At 39.7% G+C, this 18971-nt stretch overlaps 1 protein-coding gene across 4 annotated transcripts in view; it reads left to right on the top strand.

The window, feature by feature from the left end:
* Nucleotides 1–18971, top strand: part of Mipep (mitochondrial intermediate peptidase) — a 154667-nt gene that overhangs the window by 109098 nt on the left and 26598 nt on the right. For all 4 annotated transcript variants that reach the window (XR_015446623.1, XM_021236354.2, XM_004854841.3 and 1 more), the window contains one exon: nucleotides 18337–18458. Coding sequence is in view for 3 of the 4 variants with exons in the window: in XM_021236354.2 (XP_021092013.2) it covers nucleotides 18337–18458 (122 nt within the window). In the remaining variant the exon portion in view is untranslated. The remainder of the gene's footprint in view (nucleotides 1–18336; nucleotides 18459–18971) is intronic.

Here is an 18971-nt window from a genome sequence, read left to right as displayed (position 1 = left end):
ATCTATGAGACACAATGAAAACAGTCTCATGTGGGAAATTCATAGCGGTGAATACTCATATTAGGGAAACAGAACAAGGCCAATTAAACAACCTGATGCCGAACCTCAAGCTTCTAGAAAAAGAAGAGCAGGACAACCCCAAAGCTCATACAAGGGAGGAAATTATAAAGATCAGAGCAGAAATAAATGCAATGGAGACGAAGAGAACAATACAAAAAATCAATGAAGCCAAGAGTTGGTTCTTCGAAAGAATCAACAAAATTGACAAACCCTTAGCCAACCTTATCAGAAAAAGGAAAGAAAAGGCCCAAATCCATGCAATTAGGAATGAAAAGGGTGAAATTACAACAGGCCCAGTAGAAATCAAGAGGGGCATCAATACCTACTTCAAGAACTTATATGCCAATAAGATGGAAAACACAGAAGAAATAGACAGATTCCTAGATACATATGAATTACCAAAGTTGAATGAAGAAGACCTAAAAATTCTAAACAACCCAATATCAACCAATGAAATTGAAAATGTAATTAAAAACTTCTCAACTAAGAAAAGCCCAGGCCCTGATGGCTTCACTGCTGAATTCTACAAGACATTTGGAGAGGAACTACTGCCACTACTGTTTAAACTCTTCAATGAAATTGAAAGGGAAAAGATACTCCCAGATTCATTCCTGGAAGCAAGCATCACCTTGATCCCCAAAGCAGAGAAAGACAACCGAAAAAGAGAACTATAGGCCAATCTCACTAATGAACATAGATGCAAAATCCTTAATAAGATACTGACAAATAGAATGCAGAAGATCCCCAAGATCATACACCCTGACCAAGTGGGATTCATCCCAGGGATGCAGGGATGGTTCAACATGTGCAAATCAATCGATGTAATACACCATATCAGTAGGGCCAAGGACAAAAACCATATGATCATCCCAATAGATGCAGAAAAAGCATTTGACAAAATCCAAAATGCATTTATGATAAAAACCCTACAAAAATTGGAATAGACAGTCTCTACCTCAATCTGATAAAAGCCATCTATGAAAAACCAACAGCCAATATCATACTAATTGGTCAAAAACTGAAATTCTTCACACTAAAATCAGGAACAAGACAAGGATGTCCACTATCACCACTCTTGTTCAATATAGTCTTGGAAATATTAGCCATGACAATTAGACAAGAGAAAGAAATAAAAGGAATAAAGATAGAAAATGAAAAAGTCAAATTGTCATTATTTGCAGATGACATGATACTCTATATAGAAGATCCTACAAACTCCACCAAAAGTCTTCTAGAGTTAATAGCCAAATTCAGTATTTTAGCTGGATACAAGGTCTATACACAAAAATCAATAGCTTTCCTCTACACGAAAAACAGACTTGCTGAGAGAGAAGTAGAGCAAACAATTCCTTTCACAATAGCATCCAAAAAACTGAAATAACTAGGAATCAACCTAACAAACGAAATCAAAGACCTCTTCTCTGAAAACTGTAGCACTCTGAAAAGAGAGATTGAAGATATCAGAAAATGGAAAGAGGTCCCTTGCTCCTGGGTAGGAAGAATCAACATAGTGATAATGGCCATACTTCCAAAACTGCTATATAGATTCAGTGTGATCCCAATTGAAATTCCAGCAGCATACTTCATGCACCTTGAGAAAATAATCCAAAAACTCATTTGGAACAGGAAGAGACCTAGAATAGCAAAAGCAATTCTAGGTAACAGAGACATGGCAGGGGGTATCACAACCCCCATCTTGAAACTATACTAGAAAGCTACTGTGATGAAACAAAACCAGCATGGTCCTGGCAAAGAAACAGACCTGAGGACCAGTGGAATCGATTAGAAGATGCAGAAAGAACTCCAGACACACTCAGCCACCTCATCTTTGACAAAGGAGCCAAACAGCCTCACTGGAGTAAAGGTAGCCTCTTTAATAAATGGTGCTGGAAAAATTGGGTTTCAACTTGCCAAAGATTAAAATTAGACCTATATCTCTCACCATGCACTAATCTAAAATCAAAATGGATTAAAGATCTAAATATAAAAACAGAAACACTGAGCCAGCTGGAACACAGGTTAGGTAGAACTCTTCAAGACATTGGGGTAGGAAAAGACTTTATGAACAAAACCTCAGTTGCCCATGAACTAGCACAAACAATCAACAAGTGGGATCTCTTTTTACTAAAAAGCTTCTGCACAGCAAGAGAAACCACCAGCAGTGTGAAGAGACAACCCACAATGTGGGAAATAATTTTCACCAGTGGTCCCTCAGACATAGGTCTACTATCTCGAATCTATAAAGAACTCAAAAAAATCAGACCTCCCAAATATAAAGACCCAATCCAAAAATGGGCATCTGAAATAAAAAGACATTTCTCACACAAAGAAGTAGATATGGCAAATAAACATATGAAAAAATGTTCAACACCACTGGTCATTCAAGAGATGCGAATGAAAACAACACTGAGATTCCACCTCACTTCAGAAAGAATGGCTGCTATCATGAAATCAACCAATTACAAATGCTGGAGGGGCTGTGGGGAAAGAGGAACCCTGCTCCACTGCTGGTGGGAGTGTAGGCTGGTGCAACCACTGTGGTAATCAGTATGGAGATACCTCAAAGAACCAGGACTGGAAGTCCCATTTGACCCAGCTATTCCACTGCTGGGGATCTTCCCCAAAGAATTAAAAGAATCATACCACAGCGGTAAATGTGCACCCATGTTCATAGCCGCACAGTTTGTAATAGCTAAAAGTTGGAAACAGCCCAAATGCCCATCAACTGGAGACTGGATAAAGAAAATGTGGGTTTTTTTATAAATTGGAGTGCTACTCAGCCATAAAAAATCAGAAATTAGAGACATTTATAGTTAAATGGTACACATAGAGGCGATACTTTTAAGTGAAGTAAATAGGACACAGATGTGTAAATACTGAATAGTTTCTCTAGTGTGAGAAACTGAAAGTGTAAATAAGGACTAAAAGGTATAATAGATAATGTGAAATAGGAAGAAAAGGGGCAAAGGGGAAGTGGGAGGGGTAGGGGAAAGGAAAGAAGGGAATGGAATTAATATTAGAAAAATGAAAACAAAGTCTTTGTACTTAGGGATGCAGGGGTTAAAGGGAGGGCAGGGGAACGGGAAAAAGTAATAACCAAGAGAGATTATGTAAAGGTGCAAATTTTCAATGATGAATGTCCTTATATTGTATACCTAAAATGTACCAATTAAATTAATTTAAAAAATACAACAATCAAGTATTTTTATTTACTCCTGAAAAAAATTCAAAAATTAAATTTACAAAACAGTTTTACTTTGATTAGCATCATAAAAAATAAAATACTTATGAAGAAACATACATAAGAATTTTAAACCTGCTCAGGGAAAGCTGCAAAATATTATGAAAGAAATGAAAGCAGGCTTAAGCAAATGGAAATATGTCTCATGGATGGTGATTCAATGTAATCTCTATTTTAATCTTACCTACCTTTTTACAAAAATAAACAATCTGTGGTCCAGGGATGTAGCTCAGTGGCACCATGCCTGCCTGACAAGAGTAACATCCCAAGTTCGATCCCAGGTACTGGGAAAAAAACCACAAAAAACTAACAATCTGATCATAAAATTTCAGAAGGGACCCAGAATAACCAAAACAGTCTCAGAAAAAAGGAAAAAAGTAGGAGAGTCCCTTTTCCCAATTTCAACACCAGTACAAAGTTACAGTAATCTACTGTCATAGGGTAAATATATGGAATACAACCGAGAGTCCAGAAATCCATTCACTGAAGGTCATTTGAGTTTTGATAGGGGCGCCAAGACAGCTAAAAAGCGGGAAAACGTTGTCATTTAAAGAATGGTCAAATCCACATGCAGATGACTCTTGACAGTTCTCAAAACAGATTAAAGACCTAAGTTTATTGGTGTAAATATCTGTCATCTTGGATTAGGCAGTAGTTTCTTATATATGATACTACAAGCAAAGAAAGAAACTAAAGCTAATTTGGACTCATTAAATTTAAAATTTTTTGCTCAAAATAAACTATGATGAAAGCAAAATTACAACCCATAGTAGAGAATATGTCTGATGAATATTTAATCTCTACAATATACAGGTATAAAGAACTCTTAAGTCAAATCAAAAACAATAAAACAGCAAAACAACTCAAAAAATGGCCAAAGTGTTTGAGATATTTCTCTACAAAGTATCAAGAGAAGGCAGTAGCACATTAAAAGAGCTCATTATTATTAGTCAAGGATATGGATATGAAAACCACAATGAGGTATTATTTTACTGTCACTGGGGTAGACACCAAAAAAAGAAAAAAGGATAGACAGTAACAAGTGTTGTTACGGATGTGAAGAAATCAGCACCCTCATATACTGTTGGTTGATGGGAACATGAAATGATACAGCAACTTTGGAAATCAGTCCAGTAGTCCTCAGAAAGTTAGTTACCAGGTGACCCAGCAATTCCACTTGTAGACGGAGTGGTATTCTACTCAGTAGAACTGAAAGCATGTGCCCACCACAAATTCTGTACATGAATACTCATGGGAACATTATTCATGATAGCCAGAAAGTAGAAACATGAACAGATAACCAGAAGTCCTCGTATCCATACGATGGAATATTGTTTATTCATAAAAGTAATGAAGTATTGGCACATACTAATTCATTTGCCAAGTGGTGAGAGAAGCCAGGCACGAAGACCACATATCATATGACTCCATCTATATAAAAGCTCCAGAATTTGTAAATCAGTAGAGAAAGGAAATAGACCAGTAATTGCAGGAAGGAAGAATGAAGAACGGCTGATGCTAATGAATACAGGCTCCTTTTTGGTGTGATGAGAATGTTTTGGAATTGGATAGTGGTGATGGCAGTTGCATAGCCTTGTGAATATACTAAGAATCACTGGATTGAGTATATTTAAACTCTGTAGTGTGTGACTTTTTTCTCAATGAAAATCAATGCTGACAGAATGTCTTCCAGCAGGGAAAGGCTGTGAGAGGTCACACCTGATGCCCCCAGTTTATTCCCATGAAGGAGGAGACAGAACTGCTGTAGAAGCCAGAGGTCACCTTACTGCACAGGATGTTCTGGTTACTGTTGGGTGGAATACAGTTCAACGTAGTAACCTGTAGATTTGAAAGGGTCTATGAGGCCATCAGTTCATCTCTGTCTTAAGCAATCCATCTCTCATGACTGACCCTTTTGAAGATGATCCTTTGAACTTTCAAATCTAGGAGATATCAAGAAAACCAAATATTCATGTATAGCTCCTATAGGTAACATATATACAAAATATAGCATTGTAACATAATGCTCATTGATACTGTTTTACATAAGTACTTGTAATAATACTTCAGTGCTACTTTATGTGTGTACTCATGTTAACAGTTCTGATCATTTTTGTCTAACACTTTAAAAACATTACAATAACATGTGAAGTTTGGCATTACTGAAGTTCTCCATGTGTTTCAGCCATCACTGTAACTCATTCAATCTTTCTTTCTCTTTCTTTCTCTCTTTCTTTCTTTCTTTCTTTCTTTCTTTCTTTCTTTCTTTCTTCCTTCCTTCCTTCCTTCCTTCCTTCCTCCTTCCTTCCTTCCTTTTCTTTCTTTTTTTCTTTCTTTCTTCTTTTTCTTTTTTTGTAAAAAATTGCTATAAGCTGTTTCATCAGGAATTTTGGAAATTCTTCAGATGAGACAATGAGGGAGAGTTGATGACATGTTGATAGAAAGCAGGCCATCCTAGTAATTTCAGCAGCTCAGTCATGTATTTTATTGCTGTCATTATGCTGTACAAAATGCAGGTAGTAACATGACCTGCAGATGATATATACGTGTGGGCCCTGGGCTATATTTGAGAATATGTGGTTAATAAACTTCTGGAATGCCTTCATGAGATTATCAAGAGGCAGGGAGGCAGCTATTAAGTATTCCTAGGGGTGAAGCTGGTTTTTTACCGTCTTTATTAACTCAGTTTCATCTACCAGGCGCACAGCCCTTGGTGAGATGTATTTCCTAACTGTGCTTGTCAAGCTTGTGTGCCTCTTAGGCGATGTAAAAGAGGTAATAGGATGCACTTATTCTTATGACCTGGATTTATCTTTCACCAGGAGAATTAGAAAGTAAGTTTGAAAAGCAGCAGTTTTTCCAACCAAGAAAGTTGAGTAAACATCATTTAAGGTTATTAGGTGAAAGTTGCTGGGTAAGAACCAGGAGAGTGAAGACATGAATGTGCAAACATCAGACTGCATAGGTTTCACAAAAAATTCTATGACTATTCAGAGTGACTCCGCTTAAGAGTCCCACACCCATCAATGCCTGGTAAGAAGTTCCTAAAAGATCATAATGGCATTATTTTAATTTTGATTTGTCACTTCAGAAACTCAGATATGCATGTTATAAATAGTAAGTTAGTTGTTTGTTACCTGTTTGTTGGCATCTTTATAATTTCAGTCAATATTGAAACTAATTATAGAAAAAATTTGGACTAAATTATGTGTGTGGGCTCAGGAGGTTACTGCCCGTTGTTTCAGACCAGCAAGTCAACCAGGGTGGCCAGAGCAGAGTGGGAAAGGGAAGAGGGGTGGGAGATGAGGCTGGAACTGTAAGGGAACAAAGATAGAAATTCCTACGTTCACTTCGTTTAATACAAGGAGTTGATAGGCTTTGTTTGACATCAGATTGTTCCATTTGTTCTTGCCCTTTCTGTCTTCTAAGCTGGTCTTATGGACAAAGACTCTGTCTACCTCAGGCCCAGGCAGGTGGAAGCCTTGGTTCTCAAGATCTGTCCAGCCCTCTGCAGAGTAGAGACTCTGCCCACAACAGTGGTCTCATCCATCCCACACACCTGCCTCTCTTGCACATCTGTGTGCATACTGGCTGATGCACCTGCCTTTGGGCTTTCTTCTCATAGAGAAGTTGCTGTCCCTTGTGAATCACAGTTTCTGTACTCCTCAATGTGTATGGGCAAAAAATCCCTTCTACAAAGGACAGTCATGTCTTTTTCTGGTGTTCCTTTCATATTTTTGGTCCGATCCTCCACAGATAGCCACCCACCTTGATGGTTCATAGTTGCATGAAGACAGAGCTTCACCCTGTACTTTTGGCACCTGGACCATGTCTCTTTGGCTTCCTTAATGTGCAGAGCTGCCCGATGGTGGCTTGGACACTTAGGAGCTGTTCCTCCTAAGGTCTCCTGTGCTTTCCTGGGCTAGTCCTCCTGAGTGTAGAAGTCCTCATTTCCTCATTTTCTGTTACTTGAGCATAGTTTCTTCAGAGTGAAGGGGAACTCTGTCTTTCTTGGCATGATACAGGCAACAGCAAAAGCCATGTTAACAATATTGATTAGGAAGGAAAAAAGCAAACATTTCTTGGTTCCAGTTCTGTGCTTGTTGCTTGCTTTTCATTTTATCCTTTAGTTAGATGTTGCCTTTCCATGTTTCATCTAATAAATGGATGAGGTGTGATAAAAATATGTTGAATGTTTAAATTTTTAAAAATAGATTACACCAAAAAGACACGTTGCCATTCATCCCCTTCAAAATATTCTCCCTCACCTCAAACACACTTATCATTCTTACCACTTTCTGAAGCAGTTCGGGAAGTCCTCTTTTGTGAGTGTCTTTAGTTGCCCTGTTGTGGCTACCTTGATAACTGAATAGATTCATGGTCATTTGACTTTGGGGAAGAGCCAGAAGTTGGATGATGCCAGATCTAGTGAATATGGTAGATGAGAACACACCACAATGTTTCCACAGACCTGCCCTTCCATTAGATGGCACTAAGCAGAAGTTCACCATATTTTTTGTACTGCATCTAAATACACTTATGAAAGAGGACTTCCAGAACTACTTCAGAAAGTGGCAAGAACAATGGAATTAGAATGTTCAAAGCGAAGGGGAATATTTTGAGGGGTGCTAATAGTAATGTATCTTTTACTGTAATAAATTTTAATTTAAAAATTCACCATATTTTTTCGATCACACCTTGTATTTCCACTGAATCAGTTGTATCCTTGCTGTGCTAATAAATTAGTTTCTGATAAGCACAATCCTATATTTGTTTTGCGGTGTTTTTATTCGTGTGTAAATAAAATTCACAGTTGGGGTTGGTGTACCACGAAGACTTACTTTTAGTGAATATTTTGTACATCATTAACAGTATGCCTGCCATGTTACTAAAGAGTAATAGATCAGGTTGTTTGGGAGGAATTTTTTTTGTAGCATGAGCCTCATCTCCTTAAAATAGCCAATAATTCTGCCATTAGCCTAGGTAATGCTTTCTGGTTGTCATGAGGATATTATAGAATTCTCATACTCTTTATACGCTTTATTCAGATTTATTCAGATTTGTCTGGTAATGTGAAGGTTGTGTGCCTGATACAAACACATTTTTACATATTGAAGGGCAGTGTCAACAATTTTTACTATTAATTACTTGTGTAAGGAGTTACCTTATAGCTGTTTTGTGTGTTTTTTGTTTTCTTTTGTTTTGTTTGTACAGTGCTGCAGATAGAACCCAGAGCCTCATATATACGTTCTAGGCAAGTGCACTACCACTGACCTATATCCCTGACCTTTGGTGTGTTTTAGCTAATATGGTAGAAATAAAAGTTACAGGTGTCTGATACGAACATCGCAATGTAGCAGTTTGTCTTGGGGGTCAGTACTTTGAGGGAATTTGAGATCAAGATGGTTGTACAGTTGGTTTCCTCCTGCCTCACGAGCCAGAGGTGACTGGGAAGGCTGATGAACAGGCGAGCTTGTGGCCTGTCCACAAAAGGCTTTACTTTTGGGTCCAAGGTGGTGATTACAGTTTTCATCTTTTCCCAGCAAACAGGAAGGGGTAAAGGTCGAGGAGGGGGAGCAGCTTCTGCTCAGAGGGGCCTGGTTGTACACATGACCTCCACTCACAATCTGTTCTCCAGAGCTCGATCATGAAGCCAGTCCGAGCCTCAGGGAAGCCTGGGCCCTGTGTCTCTGTAGAGGAGCCAGGACTGTGCTCAAATCTGTCAAGAAAAGGATGCGATTCTCTTTAGAGAGGAAGAAGGGAATGCTTAGCAATCTCTGCCAGCAGCCTTGAACTCTTTTTGAATCTACTTAAAATATATAAAAACCTAAAAGTATTTATTAAGGTATTTCCCTCGGAAAGTTTTCCTGAAGACATAAGGCATACCTTTAATAAACATAGGTATTCCTCCCGTATTTTCAGGGGTTTATTTCTCTTATTCTATTTCTGGTCACAGCTCTTACCAACAGATAATATAGTTTTCTGTTACTGTGTAACAAATTACTACAAACATGGTGTCATAAAACCATATACTTCTCACAATGTCTGTGGGGCAGGAATCTGCACTCTTAGCTACTTCCTCTGTTTCCAGGTCTCACTGGCCAGCAGTCAGTGTGTTGTTGGGCTGTGGTCTCATCTAGGGCTCGACTGCTTCTCCCAGGTTGTTGACAGAACCCATTTCCTCATGGCTGCAAGACTGAAGGGAAGCTTCTCCTTGGCCTGCCTGCAGGTGGTCCACAGGTCTTAGGAGAGGCCCCAGTCCTGCAGGCCTCCCTTCCCAGGTTCCGATGTCCCCCTGCCAGGCCTGCACTCCTCCTGGCCTCAGTAGAGAGGTCTCCCAACAGCTACTCGTTCCTCCAGCTGCCAAGGAGGGTGTCTAGAGTGAGTCTGCTTGCAAGTCAGAAGCACAGTCACGGGAGCGACATCCGATACCACTGTCTTATTCTTTTGGTTGGAAGTTGGAAACCAATTCTGTCTGTACTCAAGAGAGGGGATTTCACAAGGCATGACTGCCAGGAGGACATATCATAGAAACTGCGAGTGTGTCCACCATAACAATCTGTGTTTCACTTAGCATCACTTTATGTCCCAACGCGGGAATTCTTGTTTATTTGGCACTGTTTTCACATGTTTTGGTAAAATGTCAGTAGGTACTTTGTACTAATTAGAAATACTAGAGTATGAATTCCTGGAAATAAAGACACATGCATATATTAGGAGAAGTTAAGAACGTGACAGAGTGAATAAGTGACTGCCTCCTTCCACTCTCTCTTGGAATCAAATAGTTAAAAAACACTGGATACCAGTGATTCAGTGTTATAAGAAATGCTCCACATAGAGTACAGTACCTGAGACTGAGGAGTCAGAGTAGTCTGTCTGTGCTTCTTCCTGTCTTCTGATTGTGACCCTAATTACAGCAGGTGCGTGTGTGTGCTGTGTGTTGCTGCCAGCCCAGTACTGGCACGGAGTCTGCAAGGCCTGAAGAAGATTGAATTTACATTCTAGGAAGCACATCTCAGATTTTGTACATGGTCCAGACCTTAAGGTCGGGAGACAAAACTAGCCTCAAAAGGCTTATACCTATCAGATAATACTGTCAGAGAACCGTTTTTTAAAAATATCATTAATAGTCTGAGACCCAAATATGTTTTTAGCACTCTAGAATCCTCTTGTCTGCGATACTAATGTAACTCCTGGGCTCCTTATCTTGGTCAGATGTCCAGCCTGTCATAACATTGAGCATTACTTTGCAAAAGTCCCATAGTGTCTGCGCATCCATCCATCCATCTAGCCAGGTGGCCAGCAGAGCACTATTGAATTCCTATTGTGCTCCAGCAGATACTATGCTGAGTCTAAACCTGGACACAGCATGTGGCCCATGACTTTCAGAAAATTTCAGTTCAGAATGACAAACACCAAGGAAGCAGTGGATGTCATTTCTATTCTTAGGAAGTTTGTAATGTTCCTATGATAAGATTGTATTGAAATACACTTTAGGTACGTGTATTTATACACACACGTGCGCACACACACACACACACACCCGGAAATATAAGAGTATAATTGAAAGAAGTGGTTAGTTCCATCATTCAGCATTTAGTGTGTGGCTAAAGAATGCTTACTCTGGTTAGAAAGAGAGGTTAGTAAGTAAACAGCAACATTGCTACCTTTCCATTCTGAGATGGTCCTGGAGTTAGAGAAGGTGATAGGCAAATAACCCTCAGAGGGCCTCATGTTTTCTGAGTTCTAAGGCAGGTAACAACCCACAGGGCTCCTGACACTCTTCTCTACCTGCATTTGCGTTGAGTTTCATATGGGATTCCTGAGATTGTCTAACCCAACACGAGTTTGAACAGCCATACCTTACCCCAGTGATGGCCTTGGCCTGTATTCCCAGCACTCTGGGAGACTGAGGCAGAAAAATCACAGGTTGCAGTCCAGCCCGAGCAACTTAGCAACTTAGTAAGACCCTGTCTCAAAAAAAAAAAAAAAAAAAAAAATTAGAGCTGTAGCTCATGTAGGAGCCCTGGATTTAGTCATCAGTCTTAGAAAGAAAGAGGGAAAGAGGGAAGGAAGAAAAAAGAAACAAAGGAAGAAAGGAAGGGAGGGGAAGGGGGAAGAGAGGGAGGGAAATGTATGCCTTGAGATAATGTTAGGATTTGAAAGTCTACAGCTCTAGATACAGTATAAGGGAAATTACAAAGGCATTTCTATTGTTTGTTTTTGAAACTAGGCCATACATGAAATATTGAAGGAAAGTTGAAAACTTTCTCCAACTGACAAATACTTCTCGGGAAAAAGGAACTTTTGACTTAAAAGGAAGAATGGGGCCTAATTCTAGAAACAAATGTGAAATACTGTCTTCATTTTTCCAGATGAATGAGTGAAATGGAAATAAGGACTTAATATCGGGTTCAGTTAGCAGAAACTCAGCAATTGTGTTCAAACAACAGTGGAATTGTAGGTCTTCATCAGTCATAAACTTAAAACTTCTGATGAAAGGTGTCAGGTGGGTATGACTTTTTGAGCACATCTTGAGGTGTGGGAAGGGTGTAGGACCAGGACCGAGCTGAAACCTATAATTAAAGAGCAAGACACAACAAGCATTCTTGTGTCCGGGTAGGGCTGGTCCTGTGAGGCAGGCAGTGTAGCAGTTTAGGCAATGGTGCATTGCATAAATCCTGATGTCTCTTTTTTTCAGCTCTGAAACATCTTATTTTTTATTATTCTGTTTATGTGGGAATGTGGTGATGAGTTAATGACACTGAGAACTTAGATTTTTTTTAGCTGAAATCAAGCCACTGCTGAAGTAGGCCTGCTCTCGAGGTAAAACAAAACTATATTCAGGTCAAATCTAAACAGATTCAAACTTTGCCTTGCATGCAAAAGTTGTCAGACAAGTCTGGAAGATCACCAAGAAGAAAGAGTTTCAAAGGCAAGGCTCCTGCTGTTAATCCTGGAGCTTCCACTTTGAGAGATGCTTACATTATCCATAGCAGTGGCCAGGGGCTTAGTAAGGTATCAAATTCAAATAGCCGTATTCTATTACCAAAGATATCAGCACCTCCGAATTGCTCAATGTGAGAAGTCACCAGTGGGCCACATGTTCTAAGCAACATCGAATAGATTAAGATTCCAGCATAACATAGGAACATTAAGATTTCCTTTTAAATTAAGACAGACTATACAGAACTGTGTGTACACTAGAAACTGAAAATATAGTCAGTCAAAGGGTTTGCTGTGTGGGAATTTGACAATAGACGGTCCTGAGCCTTTTGCTTTCTTTTAAATACCACTTGCATCCAAACAGGGTGAAAAGTACCTTTCTCAGCCTCCATGCCTTCAAGGGCCTGGTTGACTTGGAGGCGGTGGAGGCCACATTTCCAGTACGGGGGTCCTCCCAGCAAGGGTGTGGCTCCCCTGGAGCCTCTGGGCTCCTCAGCTCACGGTTGTTCCATTTCTGAGGTGCTGTGTGGGGACTTTACCGCACCTGAGTATGGAATGCCCTGTGTTGGGCAGTACACAGGCCTCCACACCTCTGCCCGGCTGTGCCCCTTGCTGGTACTGCTTTCCCAGGTGCCCCACAGGCTGCACCCTCAGGGACATACCACACATGACCATCTCCTTCAGGTTGTGACTGCCAAGCTGACACTGCATTTCTGGTCATGTCTCCTTGCAGAACGGCGAGGACGTTGAGGGTTGTTGTACTTCTCTACCCTGATAGCCTCGTGTCCTAGATTGATTAGCGTACTCTTGCACCCCTTCCTGGGATGGTGCCTTGCCTAGGCCGGCTGGCTTAATAGTCCTACAGGGCCTGACACAGCCACATTGTAACTGGCATGTAGCCTCATGGTTAAAGCCAACGCATGGTAGGTGGACCTCACAGTAGCCTGACTTGCCACCCTTCTGTGATGAAGAAACCAGTTCCAAACTCTTAGTTGCTTGATGTACTAACTAGAATTTGCCTATCTAGTTTATAGAGTTGCACTAAGGACTGTATCCTGTTTGTACATTTTTTCCTAGGGAGTTATAAAATCTATTAGAGAATGATTATTGTTCAAAAACTTCCCTTTTTCAAAAAAAAATGTAATGCCAGATAAAGCATGTATTTGGAAAAAATGGATGGCTGCAATGTCAGATTTATTTCAGAAAAATACAAATTGTAAAGTGTAAGTGTGTCCTTTGAGGAAAGCACTTATAACCTGGCTTCTCCTGGCACCATGTGACAAAGGATACAGCACCACAAGCTCACGCATGTGCACCTGCATTGCCTGCCTCCTGCTAACCTACAAAGTGTTGGTGTTTATAACTTTTAGTTTGGAGAAAGAACCGTATTTGTAGGAAAAGAAGCTTCCACTGGGACTGTATTGTCCTGTGAAAACCCATGTGGCCTTCCTTATAACTACAGCCTTGTGCTCAGGAAGAATGGATACTCTCTCAAAACTCCTTCTGATGCACGTAGCCGGGTGTTCCCAGCTGGCTAGAAGACCAGGGAAGGTTTATCCCTTCTCTGTTATCCCCCTCCTGCCACCTCATGGGCTCCACTCTATATTTCTTTCACAGCCACGAACCTCAAAGGGACGACCTTAGCAAAGTAATTCACTGTTAGAATTAGAAAATGAGCTGAACCAGCTTAGAGAAGGTTTCTTAACCATGAGGCTACATTGGCTGGTGGTTGCCTTTGGTTCCTAATCTTCGTTCTTGTAAAAAAGCATTTCTGGGCTCTCTATCTTATATAACTAAGAATTTTAAAGTATGCCATTTTTCTTCGGTGCCTTTTTGCTTTATTTTAAAATGTAATTATGATAATACATGGAAGGTTTTAAGCTTTAGAAGTCTAGCCCGTAAAAAAGGAATTCTTGCAACCAATAGTCATTGCAGTGTAAAACTTTGTGAACTAACCAAATTGTTAAAAATAAGCTTATGACATTATCTTTTTTCTAATCCTATGATATAAAAATATAGTCAAGATAAGTCATTAAACTCATTTAATGAAGAAGTGTGTACATGTATATATATCTGCACATTGTATTTACATGATAAAAAATTTTGTTTTTGTACATAATAGTCTGCTAGGACTGTCATAACAAAATGGCCCAGGCTGGTTGGCTTAAACGAAAGAAATTTGTTGTCTCACAACTCTAGAGGCTGGAAGTCCAAGATCAAGGTGTTGGGAGGTTTGGTTTCCCTTGAGGCCTCTCTTGATTACAGATGTCGGACTTCTCTCAGTCCTCACATGGCCTTTCCTCTGTGCACATGCCCCTGGTAGCTCTTTCTGGTCCAAATGTATTCTTTCTCTGAGGACACCAGCCTCATTTTAACTTATTTCCAGATACAACCATGTTCTGAGATACTGCCTTAGGGGTTCCACCCAGGAATGTTCAGGAGACATTGTTCAGCCCAACTTGGTGTACAAATATGAGAATATTAATATCATCAGTGACCTGGCCACCTAGAGTGAAATTTATTTATTTATTTTTATTTTTTCCTCCCATTAATTTTACTGGTACATTTTTGGTATAAAATACAGTTACATTCATCATTGGGATCTTGTACCATTACATGAGTGTCTTGGTTATTTTTTTTCCCCTTCCCTTGCCCTCCCTTCACACCCTCCACCCGTCCCTATTTGCAAAGACCTTGTTTCCATTTTTTTTCCTCTTCTCGTATTTTTTCCTTTCCCTTTTTTCCCTTCCCCTAGCCCTCCCAATTCCCCTGCTCTTTTAGACCTTTTCTTCCAGTTACACAATATCAGTTATACATTTTTTAAATTACAATATGAAGATCTAGGAGACATTACCACAGATTTTACAGAATTTAAAACGATATAGAAAGCATATTACAAAAATCTTTTTTGAAATAAATTTGACAACTGCTAAGAAGGTCCTTGGAAGACAAATTAATAAAACTAATTCTGGAGGAAATTTAAAATTTGAATAGCACCTATTAAAGAAAGTATATTCCTAGCTTGAAAACCTACCTATATGACAACAGCAGACTCATAAACATTTTAACTGATAAATTATATCAAACAATTAAAGCAGGAAAAAGAAGGAACACTTCTCCCCTCATTTTAGGAACTCAACATTGTGCTAATCCTAAAACTGGATAAAGATAATAGAAGAAAAAAGTATGAACATAGATAGAAATTTGTTTAACAAAACAAACTGTTAGAAGTCAGATCTGGCAGGATGTAGAAAGTGGTTTTGTTATAGGGATGGCAGCGTTGGTTCAGCATTGGAAGATCCACCCCAAAAGTCATCATTTTTTTTTTTTTTTTGGTACCAGGGATCGAACTCGGGTCCTTGTGCTTGCGCAGCAGGTGGAGAAACCACTGAGCCAAATCCCCGGCCCAACAAAAGTCATCATTTTAACAGAGGAAAGGAAAAAGCCATATGATCTTGTCACTAGTTGGAGAAAAAGTATTGGACCAAATTCTACAGCTGTTCATGGTAAAAGCTATCAGGAGCCTAGAAGTAGAACAGAACCTTCTCAACAGATTAAAGACCTGTACTCCATACTTCCAGCAAGAACGCCTTATATAAATGGAGAAGATACAATGCTTTCTCCTTAAGGTGGGGAACAAGGGCAGATATGCGTACTCTTTATCTGTCCATTAAACTTTGAAACCTAGTCCCCACCAAAATAGTCTGGCAACAAAATGACACAACTAGGATAGGACTGGCAAGGTAGAAGCAAAATCTTTATATGTAGATGAAATGATCATCTACAGAGAAAATACTAAGAAATCTCTAGGAGCCCCTAGAACTTGTACTTGAATTTATCAGGATTAGAAAACACAAGGTATATATAAAAATTCAGGTCTGTGTATACTTGCTATAAATGAAGAATTGGATATTGAAATTTAAAAGTTATGTAGGAGTACAAAGGACCTAGAAAAGTTAAAAACAAGAACAAAAACACTGTTGTAAGACATTTAGTACCTAATTTTAAGACTTCTTCTAAAGCTACAGTACTCAAGGCAGTGTTGGTGTAAGGAAAGACATATAGATCATTGGAATAAAACAGAGAATCTAGAAATAGAACCACACATATATGGTCCACTGAGTTTTGAAAGATTATTTAACATTAGCATTTTATAGAACATAAACTCAATTCAAGAGCCGAGGAAGAGATAGTGTTTGCAGCAAACAGCACTAGAACACCTGGTACCCGTATATAAAAAATTAACCTCAACCCTTTTTTTCCATACATGAAAATAACTTGAAGGAATCTCTGAACCTAAATAAGAAAGCCTAAAAGTATAAAACTTTAAGAAGAAATTATAAGGGAAAATATTTATGAATTCAGGGTAGGCAAGAACTACCTAGGATACAAAAAACATGATGTATAAAAGAAAAAAAGTGATAAATGAGATTCCATAAAAATTTAGGACTTTAAATGACATCATTAAAATGAAAAGTAGTCTTTAAACAGACCATATTTACAATGCATATAACCTATGACCAAAATATATAAAGAATTATTAGAGCTCATTAATAGACAACCCAATTAAAATGTAGACATAAGAACATGATAAATAGCCAGTATAGCACAAGGAATGTGTGCAACTCTAGAATCAGAAAAATACTAATCAGTACAATAATGAGATTGAATTATACACTCATTAGGGAGATGAAGTCAAAAGTTTTAAAAGCTTTGTCATGACTTTTTCTTTTTGTTGGATTCTCCCCCTTTGTGTTTAATTTGTCACACCCAATGGATTCATTCTGCTGGGTTTCCTGGGGTTGTGATCCTCATTGTCTTTTCCTAAGGTATTGTCCAAAAATTTTTGGAGTGCCAGTTTGGTATTCCTGAAGTTTCTGAGGTGCTCTTTATCATGAAAGTATCTTATTTCTCCATCAATTTTGAAAGCTAGTTTTGCAGGGTACATCAATCTGGGTTGGAGGCTGTTTTCCTTTAGGGCTTGAAATACATCACTCCAGGCTCTTCTTGCCTTGAGGGTTTGCCTTGAGAAGTCTGCTGTGATTCTGATGGGCTTTCCTTTGTATGTGATTTGTTTCTTTTCTCTCACTGCTTGTAGAATTTTGTTCTTCTGTTGGATTTCTGGAATCCTAACTATTATATGCCTATGTGTAGATTTTTTTTGATTAAGGCTAGCTGGAGTCCTATATGCCTCACTTATCTGTATGTCAAGTTCTTTTCCCCTCCTTGGGAAGTTTTCTGCCATCACTTCTGTGAAGAGTTTTTTTTATGTCATCTGCACTCTTCTCCTGTTTCTTCATTGACTCCAATCAGTCTTATGTTATTCTTCTTTGCATCATCTAGCAGCTGCTGGATTGATTTCTTGTGTTCCCTTACAATTTTAAAGCAATTTTTCTTTTCCTCCTCACTAATTGCAATCTTATCTTCTATATGTGAAATTCTGTCCTCACATTGGTTCATTCTGCTGCACAGACTTTTGATGGAGTTTTTAATCTCTTAGAAATCTGTTTGTGTCTGTTTTATGGATTCCATTTGTTTCCTATGTTGGGATTCCATCATGTTCCTCAGATCCTCTATTTTTTTATCTGTGTCCTCTCTAGATTTATTAATCATGTCTTGTACCATGAGCAAAATCTTTGTTGTTATCTGAGTAATTATTTCTGATTTCATTTTTCCCAGATCCTCTTTTGTTGCCAGTTCAGAGAGTCCAGCTGGTTGAGTATCAGATTGTTCCATCTCGTTTCCCTTTGGGGTTGCTGTAGGTGATCTGGAACTCTGTTTTTGAGGCTTGTTTATGTGTTTTCTCATTTCTACAGGTGGGGGGCGGGGTGCTTCTGGCGCCCACGCAGCTGACCTCTCTGCCCTAGGAGCTTGGGATGGCAGCGGGCGAGCTTCCTTCCGGGTGCTGAGACAGGCTGAGTTTCTCTGCCCTAGGAGCCTGGGATGGAGGCGCGGAGCTTCCTTCCGGGTTCTGGGACCGGCTCTAGAGTGAAATTTAAATGAAAACACTTGCAGATTTCCTCGTGTGTAGTATTCTCAGACTGAGTACAGATCTCCAGTTGCTTCCCATGCCATTTCTGTTTCTGCAGGCCTGGCAGCTGAGATTCAGCCACCTGGTGGGCTATGGTGCCAAATACTACTCTTACCTGATGTCCAGGGCTGTAGCATCCATGGTTTGGAAGGAGTGTTTTCTACAGGATCCTTTTAACAGGTAAGAAGGGCAGGGGGAGTTTATAAAATATCCCCTCGTTCAGCCACAGTAACCTCCATCCCTCCACATCCAAAGTCAGTGCCCAGAACCCAGCAGACTTGGCAGACAGTGGGGGCGCCACAGCTGACTGTGGCCCCAAACCCCTGTCTCACCCATAGCCATGTGGTCCATAGGGGGAACCACCTCAGAGGGCCCCTGATGGAACCATGTGAGAGGCTCCTTCACTTTGTGCCAGCGGCCTGCACTGCTTTCCCACACCATGCTGTGTGTGTTCTCCATGTTTCTCGTTGCTGCACTCTGCTCTCTGTGATTCCTGTCACCTTGATAGGCTCCCTAACCTGGACACAGGCCTCTAAGGGTTCACTCATGTGGACACTGTCTTTGTTCTTTCCTGCCCAGCTCAAGGCTTACCACCCTTCCTCACTTGGGAGCTGTACTGTTCAGTCAGGGCTTGTTGACATTTACACCCAGTTTGACTTTTGGAAATTACGTCTCTGCCTGCTTTTGGAACAC

Source organism: Heterocephalus glaber, unplaced genomic scaffold (genome assembly GCF_053883595.1).
Source record: "Heterocephalus glaber isolate CG9 unplaced genomic scaffold, H.glaber_assembly_v1.0 deba00001719, whole genome shotgun sequence".
NCBI lineage: Eukaryota > Metazoa > Chordata > Mammalia > Rodentia > Bathyergidae > Heterocephalus > Heterocephalus glaber.
This window is presented reverse-complemented; position numbering and strand designations above follow the sequence as displayed.